The 21,705-nt window shown below is 44.5% G+C and overlaps 2 protein-coding genes across 2 annotated transcripts in view; both read left to right on the top strand.

Annotated features, from left to right (window-relative positions):
- The first annotated feature begins 222 nt into the window (after positions 1–222).
- CBLN1 (cerebellin 1 precursor) lies at positions 223–3,371 on the top strand. Its single transcript, XM_067004333.1, has 3 exons — positions 223–701; positions 795–914; positions 2,072–3,371. The coding sequence occupies exons 1-3, from the start codon at positions 429–431 to the stop codon at positions 2,267–2,269; spliced, it is 591 nt and encodes a 196-aa protein (XP_066860434.1). The 5' UTR covers positions 223–428; the 3' UTR covers positions 2,270–3,371.
- LOC106039609 (transcription initiation factor TFIID subunit 4-like) overlaps positions 2,917–21,705 on the top strand; it is a 34,786-nt gene continuing 15,997 nt past the window's right edge. Inside the window, exons 1-3 of the mRNA XM_067004602.1 lie at positions 2,917–2,926; positions 3,407–3,962; positions 5,168–5,482. Of these exons, the coding sequence (XP_066860703.1) occupies positions 2,917–2,926; positions 3,407–3,962; positions 5,168–5,303 (702 nt within the window). The 3' untranslated portion in view covers positions 5,304–5,482. The remainder of the gene's footprint in view (positions 2,927–3,406; positions 3,963–5,167; positions 5,483–21,705) is intronic.

The following is a 21,705-nucleotide window of genomic DNA, read 5'->3' on the forward strand; positions in this document are numbered from 1 at the left end:
TGCTGCGGCGCGGCGCGGCGCGGGTCGGGCACCTGCTGCCGCTGCCGAGCCGGGCGGCGGGCGGGCCGGGCGGGCCGGGCGGACCGCGCGGCCATTGGCGGCGGCGGCGGGCGGCGGGCGCCGGTTGGGCCCGGGCGCGGCGGGGGCGGGCGCGGGGGCGCTGACGGCAGCGCGGGGCCGGTGTGGAGGCGGGGCCGCGCCCCGCACGGCTTTGTGCTCGCCGCCAGCGCCGCCGCCGCCTCCCCGGGCTCGGCTCGGCTCGGCTCGGCTCGGCTCGGCTCGGCGCGGCCCCGCTCCGCTCCGCGCTATGCGCGCCGTGCCTCCCCGCGGCCGCTTCCCCGCCGGCGGGGCGCTGGCGGCCCCGCTGTGAGCGCGGCGGGGCAGGGGGCGAGCGGAGCGGCGCGGAGCGGGGAAGGGAGCGCGGCGCCATGCGGGGCCCGGGGCTGGCGCTGGGGCTGCTGCTGCCGCTGCTGCTGGGCGCGGCGTGGCTGGCGTGCGGGCAGAACGAGACGGAGCCCATCGTGCTGGAGGGGAAGTGCCTCGTGGTGTGCGACTCCAACCCCACGTCCGACCCCACCGGCACGGCGCTCGGCATCTCCGTGCGCTCCGGCAGCGCCAAGGTCGCCTTCTCCGCCATCCGCAGCACCAACCACGAGCCCTCCGAGATGAGCAACCGCACCATGATCATCTACTTCGACCAGGTGGGGCGGCCGGGGGGGGGCGAGGGGCCGGGGGGGCCGCCGGGGGAGGCCGCGGGGCTCGGCGGCGGCGCTGACGGTGCCCTTCCCTCGCAGGTACTAGTGAACATCGGCAGCAACTTCGACTCGGAGAGGAGCACTTTCATAGCGCCCAGGAAAGGGATTTACAGTTTTAATTTTCACGTGGTGAAAGTCTACAACAGGCAAACCATCCAGGTCAGCCCCGCTTCGCTCCGCGGGACCGGCGGGCGCGGGGGGGGAGCGGCCCGGGGCGGCGGCGGGGACGGGACCGGCCCACGGGCATCATAGGGCTCCCCCCGCAGCCCCCCCGGCGGCGGCAAGGGGCCGCGGGCACCCCCCGGCCTCTGCGCGGCCCCTGCCACCGTGAGGTGGCCCCCGGAGGTGGGCCCTCCGAGGTGGTGGCAGCCCTCCCGAGGTGGTAGCATCCCACCGTAGGTAGCACCGTGCCCGAGGTGGTGGCATCCTGCTGGCCAGGACGGGCCCCACGCTGTCGCCAGCTTCAGGCACGTCCCTGGGCAGAGCCCAGGGAAGCGCTGCCCGGCCCCGGCTCCTCACCGCTCCCGGGAGGTCTCACGGGGGCTTGGGGTGCGGGGAGGCGCCTGTGGCACGGATCCCATCGCGAATATAGCTCAGCGTGTGCAGATACCTGTATGCATACGCGCCTTTTGTGTGGGGTTCGATGCGTATGCGCCTCTAGGTAGGGATAAGAAACTATCGGTGTGAAGCCAGGTAGCATAACCTAGGCAGAAAATCTGTCTGTGCAGCGATGTACATCGAAAAGGGGAACGCAGAGCTGTGGCACCATGCTGGTGTAAGTGGCTTCACACATCCAGATCGGGCAGGTAGTGTATTATTAATGTGGGGTACGCGGCCCTGAGATCATTAGAGTGAGCTGAGCAGAGCTTATTGACTGTTGTGGCATATTGTCTTTGCTGCCTAACAAAGGAAAACTACCTCCTGAATACACTTCAAACGCGCTGACTCTGGCGGCTGTGGCTCTGCACCTCACGTCTCTGAGGTTTCGCATAAAGCCATCTTTCAATAAGTATGAGCTCTTTTCATAGCCTGAAAACATACAGGCACCCTATTGAAATCCTTCAAAATAGGATCAATGTCCTGTTTTATATGCACCGGGTGTTTTGATGTGGGTCTGAAACAGCGGTGAAAGCCTTATTCCTTTAGAGTACATACCTTAGCTGGGTTCGGATTGATATTTAATTTTTATGGGGCTGGAGTTTCAGCTGTCAAAAGAGGCCCTTTCCTAACTAAGCATTTTACCTGCTAGGCGAGCCCCGGCGATGTCATTGTCTGGCTTTAATTGACAGAGGGCTTTGTTTTATCTTGCTCTTTAGGTGAGTTTGATGCTAAATGGGTGGCCAGTGATTTCTGCCTTTGCAGGGGACCAAGATGTGACCCGAGAAGCTGCTAGCAATGGAGTCCTGATTCAGATGGAGAAAGGAGACAGAGCTTATCTAAAACTGGAGAGAGGCAACTTGATGGGAGGCTGGAAGTATTCGACGTTCTCTGGATTTCTAGTGTTCCCACTTTAAAGCACTTCTCAACCGAGCAAAGGGAGAACCGCAAGTCAGAGAATCTCTTACAAATTCCCAAGTCGTAGCTGGGTTTAAAGAGCCGTGGACAGCAGACTTTTTACATTCAAATATTAAAGAAGCTAAATCCTGCTTAGGTTTGTGTACATCCGCTTTGAAGAATTACTACTTATTTTTGTTGTGTTGCAGCCAACAGGCGGGAGACACTATAATTGATCAAACCCCCATTTATATTCCTCTCTCTCCTCCCACAAAATTAGTTCCCATCTCTGTGTCACTGGTGTAATCTGCCATCGTTCCCCCATGGTTTCTGCCTCACACAAGTAGACTTTAGATATTTTCATTGTCCTTTACAGCATATTTTGTAGTTTTGTTTTTAAAACATGTTAATCTTGACTCTTTCTCTGAGTTTAACTTTTAAAAAAGCAAAGTATTTTTGAATACGTGGATGCCATGATGGAAGGAAAAAATGCAATTCTTGCTGTGTACTGGCTGGCTAAAGGAAAAATTTATACACGAAGAACTATTCACAGCTAAGGCTGACTAGAGTATTTCAATATTTCTATGTAATTCTGAGTGATTGTGAAATTTAAGGCTGCTAAATGTTTTGATGCTTGTTTTGCTCTTGTAAAATGTGGCCCAACTAAATGCCAGGAAGTATATTGAACTTTTACTATTACTCTGTAATATATGTGTGAATATCGAAAATTAATTTTTGCTTTAATTCAATAAAGTTTCAATGGGACTTTTATTTTTCTTAACCAGAAATAAGGTTCCTCAATGCAGGCAGGCGGGGGGCGGCGCGGCGCAGGCAGCGGGGCGGGAGAAGCGCGCAGCCCCCGGGCAGGGCTGGCGGCCCCACCGCTAGGCAGCTTCCTGCGGGCCCTCACATCCGATTATTGATAGCATTTATCTGTATGATAGTCTAGAGACCAGATCGCATTTTATACAGCCGTCTAAAACTATCTTACGATGTATACTTCGATGCTCGTATTATTTATTCGCTCGTATTATTTTGTTTACAGCCTTTTCAAGATGTAAATGCTATAATTTTGCAGTACTCAAAGAGATGACTACTTTTATTAAACGGTGCTGACCCGGATTTCGGTTGTATCTAAACTTTGGCGTGAAACGAAGGGGCTCGGCGGGGCTCGGGGGCAGCCCTGCGCCCAGGCTGCGGCACACCTCGAGGGGTTTTTGCGTCCCCGGCTCCCCACGAGGAGTTTAACGTGCTCCTCGGGGACGGGCATCGAGACGAGAACGATGAGTTTCGTGCTTTATTCCCAGGTTCGGCCCCGGCTGGAGAGCCGCGGGGCGGCCGCGGGCTCTGCCGCTTCGCTTCCAGGTGCGACGCGGGAGCCGCTCCGCAGCAGCCGCTGCCCTATGAAGGGGGCTCGGAGGCGCCTTTCCCCCCGCAGCCCGCGGCCCCCCGGCGCTGGGAGCCCCCCGGACCCCGGCGGGAGCTGCTCGGGAGCCCCAGCGCCGGCAGCCGCCGGCGAGGGAACGACCGAGCTCTGCGGAGCAGGGTTCGTGACGGGAGGTTGCTTTCGCCTGGAGTTCGGACCCGCGCCCCGGAGCCGGCGTGCGGCCGCGGAGCTCTCTGTCAGCGCCTTCCCCGCGGCCCCGGGCCGCTCCCTGCGGCAGCGCCCGGCTCTGCCCCGCGCCGGAGGCAGCCCGGAGCCGGCCGGGACGGGTGAGGGCGCGGAGCGGAGCTGCCCCGGGACCGCGGCACGGGGAGAGCGGGCGGCAGCGCCCGAGGCCGCGGGGCTGGTGGTGGTGCTGATGCTCCTCTTCTTGTCCTTTTTTTTTTTTTTTTTTCTCTTTCTCCCTCCCTCTCCCTCAACGCGAAGCAAACAAAGCCGCCACCTTCCTTCCACCGCAACTTTCCGCGGTCGTTACAGCCCGGTTAGCGCGCCGCAGCCGGGCGGGGCCGTAAAATCCCCACACCGGTAGCCGTAAAGCCCCACACCGCCGCCGGGCAGCCCCGCTGCCCCGCGCCGCGGCGCTGCCGGCCCCGGCGGGAGCGATGTTGGAGGGGCCGCCTCCCGGCCGCGGGTACCCCGCTGTCCCTCCGACGGGGCTCCCCCGGCCGCCGGCTCCCCGCTGGGCCCGTGGCCGCGGCCCCGCGCGGGGAGCTGGGGGCGGCAAGGTCAGGCCCCCGCCCTCACAGGCCGCAGCCGCCATTTTAGGCAGCGGCGCCGGCCGCCGCCTCACGACGGGCTCGTGGCCGGGCGGGAGTGGGTGAGGGCCGCGGTGGGCGCCCTGCCTCCCTGAGGGGGCCCGGGGGCTCCTCAGGGCTCCCTTGGGTGCCCAGGCCTCGTCCCCATCTCCTCAGGGCTCCAGCCGCCCTTAGCCCTTCCCACACCCGCTGTCCTGCTCGGCCCGCTTCCAGGCATGCGGCCGTGCCTTGGCTTTGAGCCCTGAGCGGCTGTGACTCTTTACAAGGCTTTAATATATCTTCAGTTGATGTAAGTAATGTCTGATTGAATTTATTGCTGATTAGAGTTGAGCATCAGTTTACACAACAAGAAATTATGTTTCATTCAGTTCATTAGCATGACTAGTGTTTGGTTTATGAGCATATCACTAATGGTAATGACCAGAGCTGATTGATTTCTAATGTGAATATAATTACACAGATGTAGGGGAATTAAAGAAAAAAAAAATCCGCATTGTTAATTGTTGGTTTTTTAGGGAGTGCATGTGGGGGTGAGGGGGCGGAAAGGGAGAAACAAACCAACTTGCTTCTGTGTGAAAAATGTGAACATAAAGATTAATAGCTCCAGTAGGAGACAGCGAGTTGGATCCAAAAGAAGAAGTCAAATGCCGTTAACCCTGGGAATAGTTAATGCACATCCCATATTGCAAAACATAATTTTCCCTCTTCTACCCCCCCAGGTACGGCTTGAAGCTCAATAAGTTTGCTGGGAAGAGGTCGTTCCCGAGGAGCGGTCAGAGGCTGGGCTTCGCGCATCGCCGGGCAGCCAGCTCCCTCCAGCCTCTCCGGGCTGGTGTGCCGGCAGCGGCGTGCTGAGCGGGCTCGGCTCCAAGGCAGAGCCGCTGCCGGGAAGAGGGGAGAGCTGCTTCTTCCTCCGGGGTCAGAGCGAGCAGCAGAGCTGCAGGATTGCGGATGGCAGCGCCTGGCAGGGAGCGCCCCGCCTGCCCCGCTGCCCTGATCTTTTCTGGCTGGAGCAGGGTGAAGGTGAGCAAGAGGTAAGAGGAGCAGAGTGGGACAGTGTGGTCCAGCCGCCAGGTGGGATTTTGGAGGGGACGGTACTCAAGTACGGGGTTAGAGCTAGTCTGAAGCAGCCTGTGCACTTCAGCTCTGTCTCATCTGTGTGCTGTGTCCCCGAGGGTGACCTCTGGGATCATCTGTTCCACTGAGGTGGAAGGGTTATCGGGAGCACAGTGATCAGAGAGTTTTGCTGGAGATGCTTCCAGTGGTATGTGAGAGACGAGGGGTGCAGGCTCATGTTCACGGGAAGCCCTGTGGTGTAGAAATTGGGGGAGTGGGGGCAAGAAGGAGCAGGAGGGAGGTTACTTGCAGAGCTGATTTTCCTGCCTTCCCTCAGGCAGGGTCAGAGGGGGAATTATGGGGTATATTATGCCAGCTAAGAGTTGCCAAAGGGCCTGTCTGATTGCTTTCCCACAAAGAAAAGAGGCCTTGTGCATCTGTGGTGAGAAACGGGCCTCACTGTGGGAGAAGAGGGCTCAGGCAAGACTGGCAGTAATCAGTCACACCGTCCTTGGGACATTGCTGGTCTCTATGCCCTCAGCACTTCTGCTGGAAACCCAGCATGAACCAGAGGCTGCATTGCCTGCACTGGGGATATCTGAATTAAGCACATTTCTCCCAACTTCCACTAGCATCTCCAGGCTTCCATGGATGCAGGGCAATGGAGTGCCTCTGCTTTAGTGGTCCTGTATCTGTAGCAGTGTTCACCCCAGTGTTAGCAGCTGTGCACATCTGAGTGCAGAGCTGTCCCTTCCTAACCCCCATTGCGACTGTGAGCCTTCCATTGGACAAGTGAGGATGATGACGCTGTTCATCCTGCAGTTTTAGACCTATGTTGGAGTCACAGTAAAGAGCCTTTTTAAGTTTCGCCAGTTGAACTTAGTTTCTTACAGTGTGAGATTTCTAACAAGAAATGGTTGATGTTCTGGATTGCTGAAAAGCCCAGTTTGGGGAATTTTCCTTCAGGAGGGAGTGGTAGTCCTATCAGAGAATGGTTCTAGCATTGCACAGGCATCTGGACTTGCAGAGAAGTTCCCAAGAGTCTCCTGCTTCTTGTGCCAAGGTCACTAACAAAAATGAATGGAGTGTCAGGAGTTTTCCCTGAAGACTGCTGCTTCCAGTGCTCTGGTTATCAGCTTATCAGCAGCCTTTTAATTCTCATTCTACCGTAGCGTAGCAGGTCATACACATTTTGATCTTACCCTCATGCTTTCTCTTGTGTGCACCCCTGCTGCATTTTGGAGAGTAGTTCTATTTGGGGAAGACTGTGAAACTCTGCTAAGCTATCAGAGGAAAGAAGACCTGAGGAAGAGAAGCTGGAAGAATCTGAGCACAAGAAAGACAGATGTGATTACTTTTCATTAATTAATCTTGTTGTGTACAGTATATTAGAAGACATATCAGTGCATCAACTTCAGTTATATTTCCAGTCTGAAATATTGAAAATTTCTTTGCCAGAGATATCCAGAAATAATCTGCCTTTTTTTTTTTTTTTTTTGGTCTATACAACTTTCATTCAGGGGCTAGAGGATCACAGAAGGACTCCTGCTTTGTTTGCAATTAGTAGTCAGTCAGCTTATAGTGGAAATGCTCATTTAATTCTTGCACTTCATGGTAATAAATTTTAATGTGCTTTTGATGTTTTGGGCTTCAGGGTCATTCAAGTCAGGGCCATCCTCCTTGAGCTTCTTCTATACTGGCACTGTTTCCTAACTTTGTCAGTAGTAAATAACACTTTTTAAAAGGTAAATACTAGTGAAAATAAACGTAATCCTGAACGCTTTCTGTTAATAATGAAAATAACAAGTAACTTCATGACGGTTGTTCTCAGTGCTGCTGTCACCGAAGTAATTCTGTATTTCTCTGTTATCAAATAAAAAGTCTGGATTTAAAAAAAAGTGAGCATGTCATATTGCTCATTCTAACATTTTTCCTTCAAAATCCCTTGTGAAACACTGCAGACTACCTGATCTGCTGACCCGATTAATAACATTTCCATTGAAAGAACAGGGAAGTATTGTGTTTATTCCCACTTACGTGGTACTGTTCTTCATTCCATAATTGTTAAAATCTGGTCTACAGAACTTGAAATTTCATGGGTCAGTTCTTCTTCATACTTTGATTTTCCCTGTAACTTAAGTAATGTGCTAAAATTATTGATTGGCGTTGATCCGTAACTCCCCTCTGAATGTTTGTATCATTTCTTTATCTGGTTTTGTATTTCCCAGCTGTCAACTGAGCTGAATTTCCTTATGATTCTGTCTGTTGAGGTGTAGGGAAAGAGAAGCTTCTGATCTCTCTCCTTTTAATCTGATTTTATTGTTCCTTTGCTGTCTCCTTTCTGGGTGATTAATCTCACTATTTTAGTCTTCGAAGAGCCTTTCCAAGGGCTTGATTGTTCTTAGAACCCGGAGGATTGCAGCCCCTAGTTTTAAAACACCTCCTTGGAAATGGCACAACCAGTTCTATCCAGAATATTGAGCTGATGATCTGCAATTATTATATACATACTAGAAATAATAATTCAGGTAGCCATGTAGTTTGTTATGTGGCCAACATTTTGCAGTGATGAACTGAGCAGAGATCTTTACTGAATTTCCTGCAATATTCCCAGGTCCCTATCGTGGCTTGATTAAGCTAATTGAGAGCCCAGCAAGTAATTGGGCACCATTAATATGCATAAACTTACCAACTTCGCATTTAGCTTATCATGTATGTGAAAAATTGCACAGCTCTGATCAGAATTATTTGCCCACATTGGGCTAAGACATAAGTGAGTCTTGAAGTGCTGGTTTAGTGCAGTATTTTTTGTCCGTGAAAGTCGTAGTTATTTTCCTAATGGAGGTAGTGGAAACACTTTGTTGACTAGAAGGGGCTTTGGAATGGATACGTGGAGAGAAAATCATCTTCTTTCTCTAAGTGGAGGAGGAGGATCTTTCATTATTAAAGCAGAAGTGCCAGCGCTCAGATTTCAAGGCGTAGTTTTAAATTCCAGTGGGTTGTTAAATGAGATTTTTCTGCTGACAAAAATTTGCATAGCTGTATTGCAGTGCAAATTCTTGCAACTTATTTCACCCGTGGGACATTGTGGCAGAAACCAGGAAATAGTGTTGTTACAGAAATACCTCCCAGTCCTATTACCTCTGCAGTTGCGTGCAACTGCTATATCTACACGAGATGAAGATTATTTGGATAACTAGAACTTTGCAAGAAACATATCCATGTTCCTGTTCTTCTACTTTATTTTCATTTTGGTTGTGTGATACTAACTGAATTTTTTTGGCCGTGTTTTTGAGATCATATAAAACTTTTGGATAACTGGGGGGCATCCCAGTGGCAAAGGCATGGTATAAGATGTAGTTGTCCAGAAGTTAAGATGTCTAAGATAGATTTTTGAAGATAATTGGAGTGTCAGAGGGTCAGAGCTGTCCAGTGTTACCTGGTGATGGTCACGTTAAGTTGCATCAGTATAGAGTTCTGGTGGCCTCACCTGTTCTAGTCCTGTGACAAACTCGCCCTACTTAAAATATTTGTAACCATTTATTAAGGATGTAGAAAAGGAAGAACAGTTAAAAGCATTGAAACATAAAATGTCAAGTAAAGTATTTGTTTGAATAACATCCCTTATTATTTTTCCTTCAAATGGTAGATGGATTTATAAAAGAAACCATCTCCTCTCTGTCCACTAGCAGTCTTTTAGATGATACTGAAGGTTGGAATATTTGTCCCATGTGAGAAAAAAGTTGTTGAATTGGTCTGGAGCTGTTTTAAGACAAAACAAGTGAAATGCATACAAAAACGTGGAGAACACGGTATCAAAGACAGAAACACAAGTTCTGTTTCTTTTCCTTTTTTGTGGATTTTTATGGCTCAGATTCTCATAGCATAAGGCAGTATTGGCTCCTCTGAAACCAGGCAAACTGATGTTCAGGTTCTCTAGGCCAGCTAGTCAATACCCACAGGTTTGATCATGACTGCTTTATGGTAATAACAGTGGTAATGCAGCCAAATCCCTTTGGTTATACTTCAGCAGCTGGGAAGATAAATGAGTCCTATATAACTACGAATCAACTGGAGAATGATAATTTTAGTTTAATGTTTAAGCATGTTTTTAATGTTCCCCTTATTGCAGTGTGTTTTCAGCAAAGCTGGAAGATGTTGCAAATACAACATAGGGGTGTTGTTTCTAAATTGATATCATTAAGAGCTGGTCTGATTAGTGCGATTAATGTCAGCATGTTCCAAAGAAGGGGAGGGTTCTTTTTTTTCAGGTTGGCTTCCCATGTATGCTCTTAATTTGAAGTTGTGTGAATACATGTTATATTTTCTGAATAGATCTGTCACATCTTACCTTAATGGTGACAGCATATCATACCACGCTGTGTTTCTGTCTTACCGTAGCTACACTAGTGTCTCATGAATGCTTCTGCACAAAGGCTGCTGTAGGTAGTGCAGCTGAGTGAGTTCCTGTCTGACTCAGATGCCTCTAGCTCAGGCTTTTACCTCTGCAATTTATGGAAATTTTCTTCCTGCTACACTGTGGCCAGATTGCATCTAACCTCATGTCCATTCTCAGGGTCAGAGGAAGAATGCCAGACAACCCTTACTGCTTCTGTGCAGCAGGAAAGCATTTTTGCAAGCCTGAAGGGGGGGGACTGTTATGTGATGGGAAGCACTAATCGCTTAAGGGAAAGCAAGGTAAGGTCTGGCCACAGTTGACCACTTAGAGCGAAGCTTTAAACCCTTTGCCACAGCACTTCTTTGCCTACAACACTGGCAATGTGCTGTTGAAGGACAGTCCTTTAGATGTTGAAACATTTTCTGTGTATGTCTTCTCAAGCTGTTGCTCATCTTCTGTGATCCCTCCACCACTTGTGCAGCTTCTCATTTTTTTTTAACTGGTTTAGTCAGTTTCTTCTGGTAAAGCCCAATACTTTAGCCCTGCCAGCCAAGAGAAGGCCACCTTTTCTGTGTTAACTCAGTTTGTGTCTGCCTCGTTATGTATCTACTTCTGTCATCTCTGAGTTGAACTTTAAACAATTCTTTCCATTAGTACCCCTTTCCAGTTTTCTCCACTACTTTTACGGGTTGTTCATGCTGTGCTTGTGCTTTTCCTTTTCTAACTTAATCTTATTTAGAAAGAAGAATCCAGTTGATATACAGTATCACAATCTGTGCTGGAAACCAGTAATACGTTAATTCTGACTGAAGTACTGGCTACCCACATCTCATTGGTTCTTCAGGAAATGATAGAGATAGATATCAATATATGGAGATACTTTGCTGAGAGGCCTACAGGTTTGCAAAACACTTAAGAATGTGCTTGATGTGAAAAGTCTGTTTATCCAGTTGAAAGCAACAAGGTGCTTCATGTTATTAAAGTTAAAGCACTTAAGCATAAGTTTATCAGCCATGAATACCTTCAGGCTGGATAACAGAAGAGGGTTATTTTATATTTAAACCAGCAAATAAGTGGCCTTTTAAAAATTGGAACATTCTTTTAGAAGGAATTATGGGCACCAGTCAGCCCATTCTGAGGTGAATCTTGTCTGTTTGTTAAAAAACAAAAAACAAAAAAAACAAACACAGTTATGGAGCTTAGTTCTGTATTTGCATTTAAGCCCAAGGTAGGCAGTGCGTTTCTTTTACTATTATTTAAAGGTGTATTTTTATTGATGCTCATTGGCATGCTGATGTGCTGTTAAACACAGTAACAGAAACTAATAAAAAACATTGCTCTGGGTCGTAAACTTATGCAAGAGCTGAGGTGTGGTTTCAGTGTCTGCTTTGCTGAACCAAGGAGATAAATGGTACATGTCTCTTTGGCTGGCATGCTTTACTTTATTATCTGTACAGGACAGGACAACGACTCTTCCCGTTCCCAGTCATGCATGGCATAAGAGCCCAGAATAATTACCCTAGTGGTAGCTCTTTAAATAAGCATCCATCTCGGTTCATGGCTGAGCATGAAGTTTCTCATGGTTCAGAGTTCAGTGTTACAAGGGAATAAAATACTTCTCACTAAATAATAGTGGGAACACAGTAGGAGGCATTTTGTTGAGGGCATACAAGCTATTGTCCTACCCTTGCCCAGAAAGCAACATACGTCAAACAGAAGATGTCTTCCTTACATTCTAGCTAAATCAATGTTATTTCTTCCAGAATACTGCTGCTACCATTCCTGGAGATAAAAAACCATAGCTCACTGTCAGATAATTCTTCCTCTTGGGCTTTCTGTACTTGACCAGTGGTTTTTTAGTTTTGTTAGAAAAGGAAGACTTTCGTTATCCCCGGAAGATTAAATTACCTTGCTGGCAAATCTGGTTCATTGAAGAAAGAGAGGAGGAAAAGCAGATAGGGAAGAAATAGAAAAGAAAATAATTTCAGGGTATCTTTATAGTCTCCTATTGTTAGGATGTCAATTACTATCATATATCACCTATACCACAAACTTGTCATACCTAATGTTATTTTTTCTTTCTTTTTTTTTCCTCCAACTAGTAGGAAATTTCTCAATTATCCATAGGATTTTTTTTTATTATTATAGTTGGTCTCACCTTTAAAATACAGCCGTGATGCTCAGAGATTTAGTTTTTAACATCCAGTTGAGAAGGATGAGTATTATAGGATCATAGGTTTTCTATCCAGGTCTGCATTCCATGGGAATGATTGCAGAAAATAGTGCCCTTTCCCACTTTTTTATATGGTACTGCTCTGTTTCAAATGCTGTTACCTCACACTACAGAACTGCTAAGAATGCTAGATTAAGCAGTGTATTCCATAACTGTGGGCTCTGATTTAACACTGTAACACCCCTTTTGATGAGTGCAGAGTGTGTTCAGTTACTGTAAACATGGGCTTTCCAAAATGGGCTATAGGAGTAGAAAGAAGGTTAATGAACCAGTTACTGAGGAAAAGAAAAAAAGCTTCTCTAATTGACAAAAAGGTCTGCAGGGAGTCAGCTAGATTGCATGCAGTTGTGGCAAGCAGGCTGTGGTCTGTGATCGTGGACAGTGGTTAGTTATTGATGGCTGTATTAGGCATTCTGATTTCTGAGAGACAGCTGCAGCGTGCTTAGCTCTTAGCAGTTGTGGGTGGTTTTTTTTTGCCTCCACGGAAATCAGACTTGCAGGGTACCAAGAATTAAGGGAAGCACATATTCTCAATACATGTCAACTTCCTAACTTTAGGTACAGATCTTCCCTTTTCTCAGTGATGTGAGAACAAGTGACTGATGTCCCTTGGAGAGCAGGTATTCACCCCAGCCCTGGAAGGACAGGAAAGAAAGTTTGTCCGAAGGGCCACTGGCTCTCTCAGGGAACAGAAGACAGTAGATAATGAGCAGAGCTAAAAGGTGAGAGGTGTCTTCTAGTTCAGCTCTGTCTTGGTCAAATTCTTGATCCTCCTTGATCTACCTAGTTCTTAGGTAGAGCCAGTCCTCGTTTTCCTTTCAATTACAGCTCCATCCTACTTTTCTGTCCCTTCCAGTTTGTGGAGTTTAATCCTCTCTGTTCTATTTCAGTTGTATTTTTTTTCTTTGCTTTCATGACTCAGGACTTTTTTTTCCTCTTTTCCTTCATGCTATGTCATTTCTTCTGGCTGGAGTGGTGTCCTCCTTTTCTGAGAGGAAACGTCAGCCCTGCAGGAGGATTAAAGGAGATTTTTAAATAAATTCCCATGGAGCCTCTACCCCTTGCAAAAACTGGAAGAAAATGTCAGTGAGTTTCAATTATAGCGAGCTTTATTTCTGTACAGTATAATTCGTAACGTTATCAATATCTATAAAAGCATAAAGAAAAGATGGCAGTAGGAGGTCCAAAAAAAAAAAAATCAAAAGTCTTATTAAACTTCAGAACACTGTAGAAGAGGAGAAAGGCTCAGGGTCAGAACCACAAATCAGAGGCTATTCTAGAAAAAAAACAACTTTGTAAAGATACAACAGTGAAGACAGAAGATGGAGGAAGCCCCCCCGAGCCAGCAAAAGAGAAGCTCATCTAAGCCAGTTCTAACTGAATAGTTTAGGAACTGAAGGGGTAGAGAGTGCTTGGCAATTTTGGCTTATATTGTGTGCAGAAAGAAAACATAATCACAAACTTTCCTCTGGGTGAAGGGGATCAGAGACACACTGTCAATTTGACTATATTATTGAGACAGTGTTTAAAAAATAAACAAACAACCCTGCAGCTTTCTCTTCAAAATTCCCCTCTGTAACAACAAATAAAAGTAGTCCAAAATTTAAATCTCAAACATCTCAATCAGTCAAAACCTAGACAGAATAAAGCATGATAGATTCTTTAAAGTTAGTAAATGTGTCAGAGGTGAGATTGCAAGGTCTCTTCTCCTTTAATGAACATGATTAAAACCACGGGGCTTCCTTTCCATACCACCTTGAGAAGCAAATAACACAATAGAGAACTGCATCAATAAGGTTACGTGCTCCATTCTTAGTTAACACTGCCTTTCGTACCAACTCCAGCTGCTAGTAGCAGGTTACAGGTCTGGGTAACTTCTGTCTGTTTCTCCAGAGTGGAAACGTGTCCGTCACAAGTGGGGAGCTTCAACCTGCGGCATGGGCACAGTGCCTTGAAGGCTTACAATTGTTTGCTGAAATAAAAGCAGAACTGAATGAGATTTTTATGAGAGAGCATCAATAAGATAATGACAAGTTATAGCAAGAGCTACACCGTGTTTAGTTTCTTTGTCGTAGCGACGGCTACCATTATTTTGCCCTGAAGACTATTTTCAGGTTATTAGAATCTGCATAACTTTGAGTGAGTTGCTTTTCAAGTTTATTTTATTGAGTCAAATGATAATTTGCATCAGTTCTCATGTGTAGGAATCACCGCTTCATTGCATAATAAATCTGTTTCCTTAAACATTGTGCCTAAGGCCTGTGCAGCATTATGGATCGTTACATTTGAAATAAGGAGCGCTTCTTCTAGTTAAAAAGACTAAAGAAGTGATGAAGTGGGTGAAGCTTTCCTTGCACCTCGTGAGATAAAGGTTGCTGTTTTCATGTTCCCAGTTAACTGAACTGTTTTGACTCAAAGAAAGACTCAGTTTGGGAAATGACAAAGAAGCCTTGGATAAAACAGCGGATTTTTGATTTGATTAGTATTTCAGGTTGATACTGATTCAGAGTTGTTACTTCTACTTGGACCTGGCAATAACTACTTGTTTTCTTTTGCTAGCAAAATACTGGGCACTTAAGACAAATCCATGTTACTAATATTAGGGTATTCAAGACTTTTTCCTTGTCAAATAAGCAAATTCTTGGTGTGGCTTTTCAAAACTCAGATGTTTAATTTCGCTTTCAAATTTTCACAGTGCTATCTCTGTAAGCTGATCCATTTGTAATTTGGTTAATTCCAAATGTTCTTCTGCAGAAACACGGAAACTGGAGATAAGATACCTGTCCCAGGCTAGAGAATTGAAGAACAAAATCTGTGCATGCTCCCTGGTAGGTCCTGGTGTGTGTCAGGGCTGTGTTGTCAACCCCACAGACCCCAATGTAATTCCCAGCTCATGTGATACCACCTGCTAATAGGAACTGCTCTTGCAGAATTCTGCTAGCCATAATAAGGTGCACATTGTATACAAATAAAAACAGCTCAGCTTTATTACCTGGCTTGCATGCCTGGTAATGAATAGAAGGAAGGCTCACTCCTTCACGAACAGCAGAATTTAATATAGTCTCTTCCTGGAGTTGCACCTGTGGGACTAAAAGTTTATCTCAGCATTCCAAGGGCAATAAAAATCTAAATTTAAACTCAAAATGTCTTACTGGGGCAAGAGTACCCAGAGGCTATGTACTCTTCAAACTTTGTTTAGGTCATAACTGCTTATGTAAAGTTAGTTTATACCAGCTAGTTAGTTTTTATGTTTTTGAGCAGTATCTTCATTACAAAGGAGAGACATATCAAGTGGACGGGTTGCATATGAAAGTTCAGCTCTGCTTTACTACTGCCTTTAATTTAGCTCCTTACTGCTTAGCGCATAGCCATGTGAAGAAATCCCCAGCTCTTAACCTTCATTTTACATATGCCTTTAATTCTCTTCTGATTCATTCCCATAGTTAGACAGCTCAGATATTTGGGGCTTAAGGTTAATATGAAAGGAAGAGGTGGGAAAGGTACCAGCTGAAGGCTGGCAGTAGCAGGGAATCTCCTGGTAGCTGGTCACGGATTGGGAAGACTGCGTGTTGAAAGTAACCAGATGCTGGCCAGTGGGTTTTTAGTTCAGAGCTTTGATGGCCCAGTGGTGGCTTGTTGTCTTTACCAGAGTGTCAAAGGAGGGGATGGGAAGCGGGGAAACTCACTGCCATTTCTGCAACATGAATATGAGTCAGACAGGTTGAGGAAACCAACTGGAGGTTTTCCTGAGGTCGTATAAAAGATCTGGTAGCCAGGACATCCATCAAGCACTGTATGAGATTGTGAGTCGCTGCAGTCCATATCCTAAGACCCTTATGAGCCCTCTTTGTCCTGGAAGGGGTTTCACTGTTCGGTTTAGCCACCAGAAAGGAGAAGTGGACGTAAGGGGTGTGGGAGGGCGTCGTTTTGGTGATAAAACTTGAGGGGAAGCAGTATTCTCACCTATTGCCCCTTTGTAGCCATTTTCCATCTCTGCGTGCAGCTCCCCTTTGTAGGAACACAGCCGTGCTGCCACAAAGCAGGCAGGGGGACGTCGCACAGAGCAGGTTCCAAGGGCAGAGCTGTGTGCCACAAATGCTTCCACGAGTGTGGCTGGCAAAGCCCCTCAGCCTGACTTGGAGAACTGAATGTTGCAAGTTTTGTCAGGACAGATTATTGACGTGGGCAGCCATGGGATGTGAAATGTGCTGGTTGTAGGTATCCCTCCTTTTCCTTTGGCTCAAGGTTATGGGCTTCAGATGTCTTGTGTGGCTCTATTGCTCTCAGGTTGCGTATCCTTAGCTTCTTTTGGGTTAGAGAAACAGCTGCTGTTGTATGTCTGTAGGGAGTGCAGAACAGTGCAGGGGAGATAGAGTGACGTTGGGACATCTGGCCAGAAAACTGGCCCTTGTAGCCTTGGAGGGAAGTGTCAAAAAGCCTAGTGGTTGCTTTGGGAACACTTACCTGTGGTATGCCGACCACTGCATTCTTTTCTTGGGTAGGCGTTGAAAATGTCATGTTTCCAGTAACACCATGTGACGATGACTTAGCTCCTTGCTACTATACGGAAAAGCTGAAATCAAAACTCTGATAACGTACTTGAAGGTTTGGCTATGCTTATATGTATGCTAAATAACTTCCTCTGACTTTGGTGAGAGAACCTGCAAATTTACAAGCATTTGAAATTCTCACAGGTTCTGGGTGACTCTGGGTAATCATTAAAGTTGTGTGTGAACAATACCAGCACATCTATTTACTCTGTTTGTTCATTCTTTGAAATAGTTGTGCTATGGGGAGCACGCACAATATCTTTAAGGTATTTGATATGATGGCAAAGATTAGGAATTACAGTGGATCAGACTAAATTACATAAACATACCTCTTGTTATTCAGAAAAGGTCAAAAAATGTTTCAGTATATTGGAGGAATAATATGCATATGATGTAATCTCCAAAACTGACAGTCTCTGAAACTATGGATGAGTATCAGCACAAAGAAAATAGTTGAAGAGAAATCCTTGCCTTTTATAAATGTCGAGATATATTTACAAATCACCTTATGTAAGTCTCCTGATAAATGTTCACACTTCTTTTTGAAGCTTCCTCTTTTTCCGTCAGCTGCTGCTTTATGTACCGTTTGTCAATTTTGTCTGCTTTCCCAATTCTGCTTAGATTTCCTTTCATCTTTTGATACCTGCCTCACCATGACTGCTGAATCTTTCTAATTTCCTACACTTCTTGCATTTACTGACATTCAGCCATTTGCATTGCTAATTTTATTTTATTTTTTGCAGACCCACACCAGTGTTTTAAGACAGCTATAGTTGTTTGTTGTTTGGGCACTGAAATCCCTACCAGTCACATTTCCTGTGGTAGGCAGATGTGTAGGATTTCCTCTGATGTCTGTTGTTGTCCAGGCTTCCAACCAACAGAGCCACAGCTGACTCAGCATTCCTGAAAACTGAAATTGCTGTGTGCTTTCATCCTTTCCTTGAGTATCCTGCTTCACACATACTATATTCAGAGGTTTTTGTTAGTTTTTATATAACATTTTTCCAGGATAGTTCGTCTTCACCACTCTGCCTGTGTAAGACAGCTTTCCAGCAATGAGCAAATGTTGGCTGTTCTCTAGTTCTATTCGTGCATGTGTCAGTAGTAGTTACCACCATGATAGTAAATAAAATAAAATAAAAAATGAATTTATTATTGAGTAGAGCTGTTACTTTTAACTATGGACATGCTAGGGCCTTTTGAACAAAATGTTGTTGGTTTGGATTGTGTTAAGATTGGACGAACATATAGATGTTTCCAATCTTTCGCAAATATATTTAGGTTTCTATGAGAAAAAAGATTTCTGTTTCTCTTCGTTCTCTCTTTTATGTGCATTATTTTTGCTCCAGCCCTAACTGTATGAGCTGTACAAATTACACATTTTCAAAGCAAATGAAACATCAGTTACAGCCATATAAACTTCTCTGGGACATAGCTCCTTCCTTGAAATTCACTGAAGACATCGCTTCTGGGAGCAAAAAATGTATTTGTTCTCTGTGGCACTTTGTTGTTTGGCTTCTTTGAAAGAGCTGGTTGGGGAGCTGGTTGTTTCTGATGGCAATAGCGGTTGCTGCAATCTCAGTGAAGTATCCAACTGTGGCTTTAAGGTGAATGTATGGCATAAACTGTAGCATGAGTAACTTTTCTGTAATACATTAAACTTCACCAATTTGTTTCACAAAGACACGTAATTCTATACTGCTGTTTATAGTTGGTATCGTGATCAAGTACTCATCCTTTCTGACTTGCATGACTTGCAATTACTTTTTGTATTTCTTCTTAAATATTATGTTATTAGTATTATACTGCATATTATTCTCCATTGTTTCACTGATTTATTTTTACTCACAGGACCGACAGTTGCAGCTTCTTATGTTTTCAGATTTACTACAAAAGAGCAAACATTTAGAGCTGTGCCAACACGACTGTGTGCATCAGAATGTCTGTTTACATGTGCAGAGGCCTAGTTAAACACCCTACTAGCCACATGCACGTTTTCCAGTACTACGTAGTACCTGTTGATTGTATGCAGACATGGTGCAATGGTTGATGCTACAAACATGGTCCTCAGGAAGTATATAGAGAAGATTAAGTTATTTATTACTTGCCATTAAAAATCACAGAGCTACTAGAAAAGGGAAAATAATCAGCTTTAGTATCTTTCCCCTTCTCTTAAATATTATTATAATAATTAACTTTTAATCTGTAAGTTCTTTATAGGTCATTAGTGGTAAAACTCTGCATATATGTGCCTGTTTCAGAAAACAATTCAGTCCATAATCTCATAATGTTGAATTCTACCTGGCAGGTTTATTTGAACTTAATTTCTTTTTCTTCTAATGCTGTTAGCTTGAGAGTTATGAGACAGGCATCAGCTGACAGCACCAGGGGAAGGATAGGTATTGGCAATGGCATAAAAGCCGAAGAGGGGGAAAAAGAATAGCTATTGTAGCATTTATCAGTATTCTACTAATAGTCTGCTCAGACACAACTCTGGAATAAAATAGACATTCATACTGCAATTTCTTTCAAAGGTTGAAGCTATTCATCTGCAGGGTTACAAGACAAAAGTCTAAACCTTCCAGATATTATAGCTATTTTATTGTATTGTTATAATAAGAAGAAACACCTTAGAAACCATTTCCTTAAGTCTAAATATTCCACCCCCAAGCCTCTTTGGAGGGAATGTGGATGCAGGCAGCTGACTTTCCTAGAATGCATTTTAAAATAGTTGACGACTTTACATGTGAAAAGAAAACCAACTATAGCCAAACATTCCAGACAGGTAATGGAGGCAAGAGGCTTTTCATTTTGGGCTTGATAGACCATCCACTGAAGTATACAGAAAGGCTCCTGTTGGTTTCCATATTTTTGTTACTGTCATTTCAGTGAAGGAGCATGGTTTAGTGTGGGCAACTAGGTAAAGAGATGCTCCACAAGAACTCATCCTTTTTCACTGTAGAAGAGACACGAGCAACAGGGTGGGAAAGGAGTTTTCAGTCAAGTCTGAGTTTGGAAACTCACTGGACATATTTCTGCGTGAAGGTAATGCAATAACCATCGAGGCCATTGTAATTCTGATCCTGGGTGGCAGAATTTTGTCCATGGTGTTATTAAAAGAGCTCTCTCCTTTTGTACAAAGTGATTGCTGAGCAGGGAGAAAGAATTTCAATGGGCAAGTAAAATGTCATATTTTACAAACTCTATAATGTCCAAAAATACTCTTCAAAATGGGTTATATTTACCCAACAGTTTCTTCAGGAAAAATGTGGTGCTTTTCATGTACTCATATATTCAATTCTTATATTTTATTGAGGTCAATCAGTCTGTTTTGTTTTAAGTTTTAAGATGCGTTGTGAGGATTACAAATGAAGGGACGAACATTTTGAATTGAGAAATTAGCCAGAATTTCTAATTCTGGTTGAGAAAATGAAGTAAAATATTTACTTATATAGAAAAGCTGTATTTTCTTCCAAATATTTAAACAAATGTTTGTTCTTTTGAGAAATCCTGTTTTCTGAAGTGAAATGTCACTGAATTTTCAGTTGGAATATTTTATTCTTATAACTGCAGAACAGAGACAGTTAACTGGGATCCTTGATAAAGCCTATTCAGTCAAAATATTAGAACACTGAAGTGGGTTCAGATTACATTAGAAAGTACTTGTCATATTCAATATTACTGCCAGAGAAAAGATGATGAAAAAATAAGGAATACCATATCAGTATTCTCAGTTGTAAGCTCTAGGTATTATTATTTTATGGATTTTACATCATTCATTCTTCTATAGTCATTCATGTATGTTTAGATTTGTGCAAGGTGAATAAGAACATTTAAACATAGTACTATTTTTCCATGGAGTGGTTTTCCATGGTTAAAGTTAAAAGTGATAATTGCATTGTATTTTTAAAGGCAAGTAGCATTTGGAAATATACAGGAACTCTGCAATAATTACACTGATGTCTTCTGCGAGTTTCTGCTGTTCTCACTAGCTAGCCCTTGAAGGGAAATATTTTGTGTGCACGTTTCTGTTGTCTGCCTTGTGTCAGAAAATGCATGTAAAATGCTAGCAAGTCTGACACCTACTTTGTCTCCAGTGTTTTCCCTGTGTAAATGACTACCCAGCTGCATGGAAATAGGGAAATGTCTCCTGTTTCAAAGAAAAGTTCCAGCTTTCTGTAGGTTATTCTCAGCTGAAGTCAATGAAAAGGAATAACTGGGCATGTTTTATGTCAGGTAAACAGGTGTGAAAGTCTGAGAGATGAACTCAGTACTCCTTTTTTTTTTTGGTGAAAGTTACACTACAAGTAAAATGCATTGATGAAATTAGATTAAATTCTCCCCACCATTTCTGAGAGAGATTTTGCCTTTTTTTCATCCAGTTCTGTGGGCAACATTGAGGTTTCCACTGTCCTGAAGTTTTTCTCTCTTTGATAGCTGCTGTAAAGGAGGCACTGTTCTAATTATGAATGAAGAATTTAACATTTAACATTACAAAGGTAAAATGGAAACTCATTTACAAGAGAGTAAGTAAGCTTTGTCAAATGCACTTTTGTATTGAAATGTTTTAGAAAAATCTCTCACTAAAGATTTTTTAACACAGAAGCGTAGGAATATAATTTCCTTTTTTGACATGCTTTACCTTTGCAAAGTTACTGGGCTGTTGACAGGTACAACAAGACATATGCTACGCTTACACGCTATTAGTGCAGTTGGCTTTGAAAAATGTCTAATGCATTGGCATATCTGACAATTTAAGGTATTAGTTAACAGTAAGACTCTGTAAATAAAGTGAATTTTAGCTACAACTGCTGACTTGAGCATTCAGTCAACATCTGCAGTACAGGGCTGAACTATATACAACAAATAATGCCATTTTATGCTATGGAGATGGAACCTGGCATTATACGGTGTGTATGGCTCAGTCTGAAAGCAGTGATAATTGCAATATATTGAAGTTTTGCATTGTAATAAAAATAGAGACCATTAGTGGATACCATTTATGTCATTAGTATTTAG

The sequence above is a fragment of the Anser cygnoides genome, chromosome 12, assembly GCF_040182565.1.
Source record: "Anser cygnoides isolate HZ-2024a breed goose chromosome 12, Taihu_goose_T2T_genome, whole genome shotgun sequence".
NCBI classification, from domain to species: Eukaryota; Metazoa; Chordata; class Aves; order Anseriformes; family Anatidae; genus Anser; species Anser cygnoides.

Coding starts and splice junctions, on each gene's coding strand:
- CBLN1 (XM_067004333.1), top strand. CDS start 429: ATGCGGGGCCCGGGGCTGGCGCTGGGGCTGCTGCTGCCGCTGCTGCTG. Junction 702..794: donor TGATCATCTACTTCGACCAG/GTGGGGCGGCCG, acceptor CTTCCCTCGCAG/GTACTAGTGAACATCGGCAG. Junction 915..2,071: donor ACAACAGGCAAACCATCCAG/GTCAGCCCCGCT, acceptor CTTGCTCTTTAG/GTGAGTTTGATGCTAAATGG.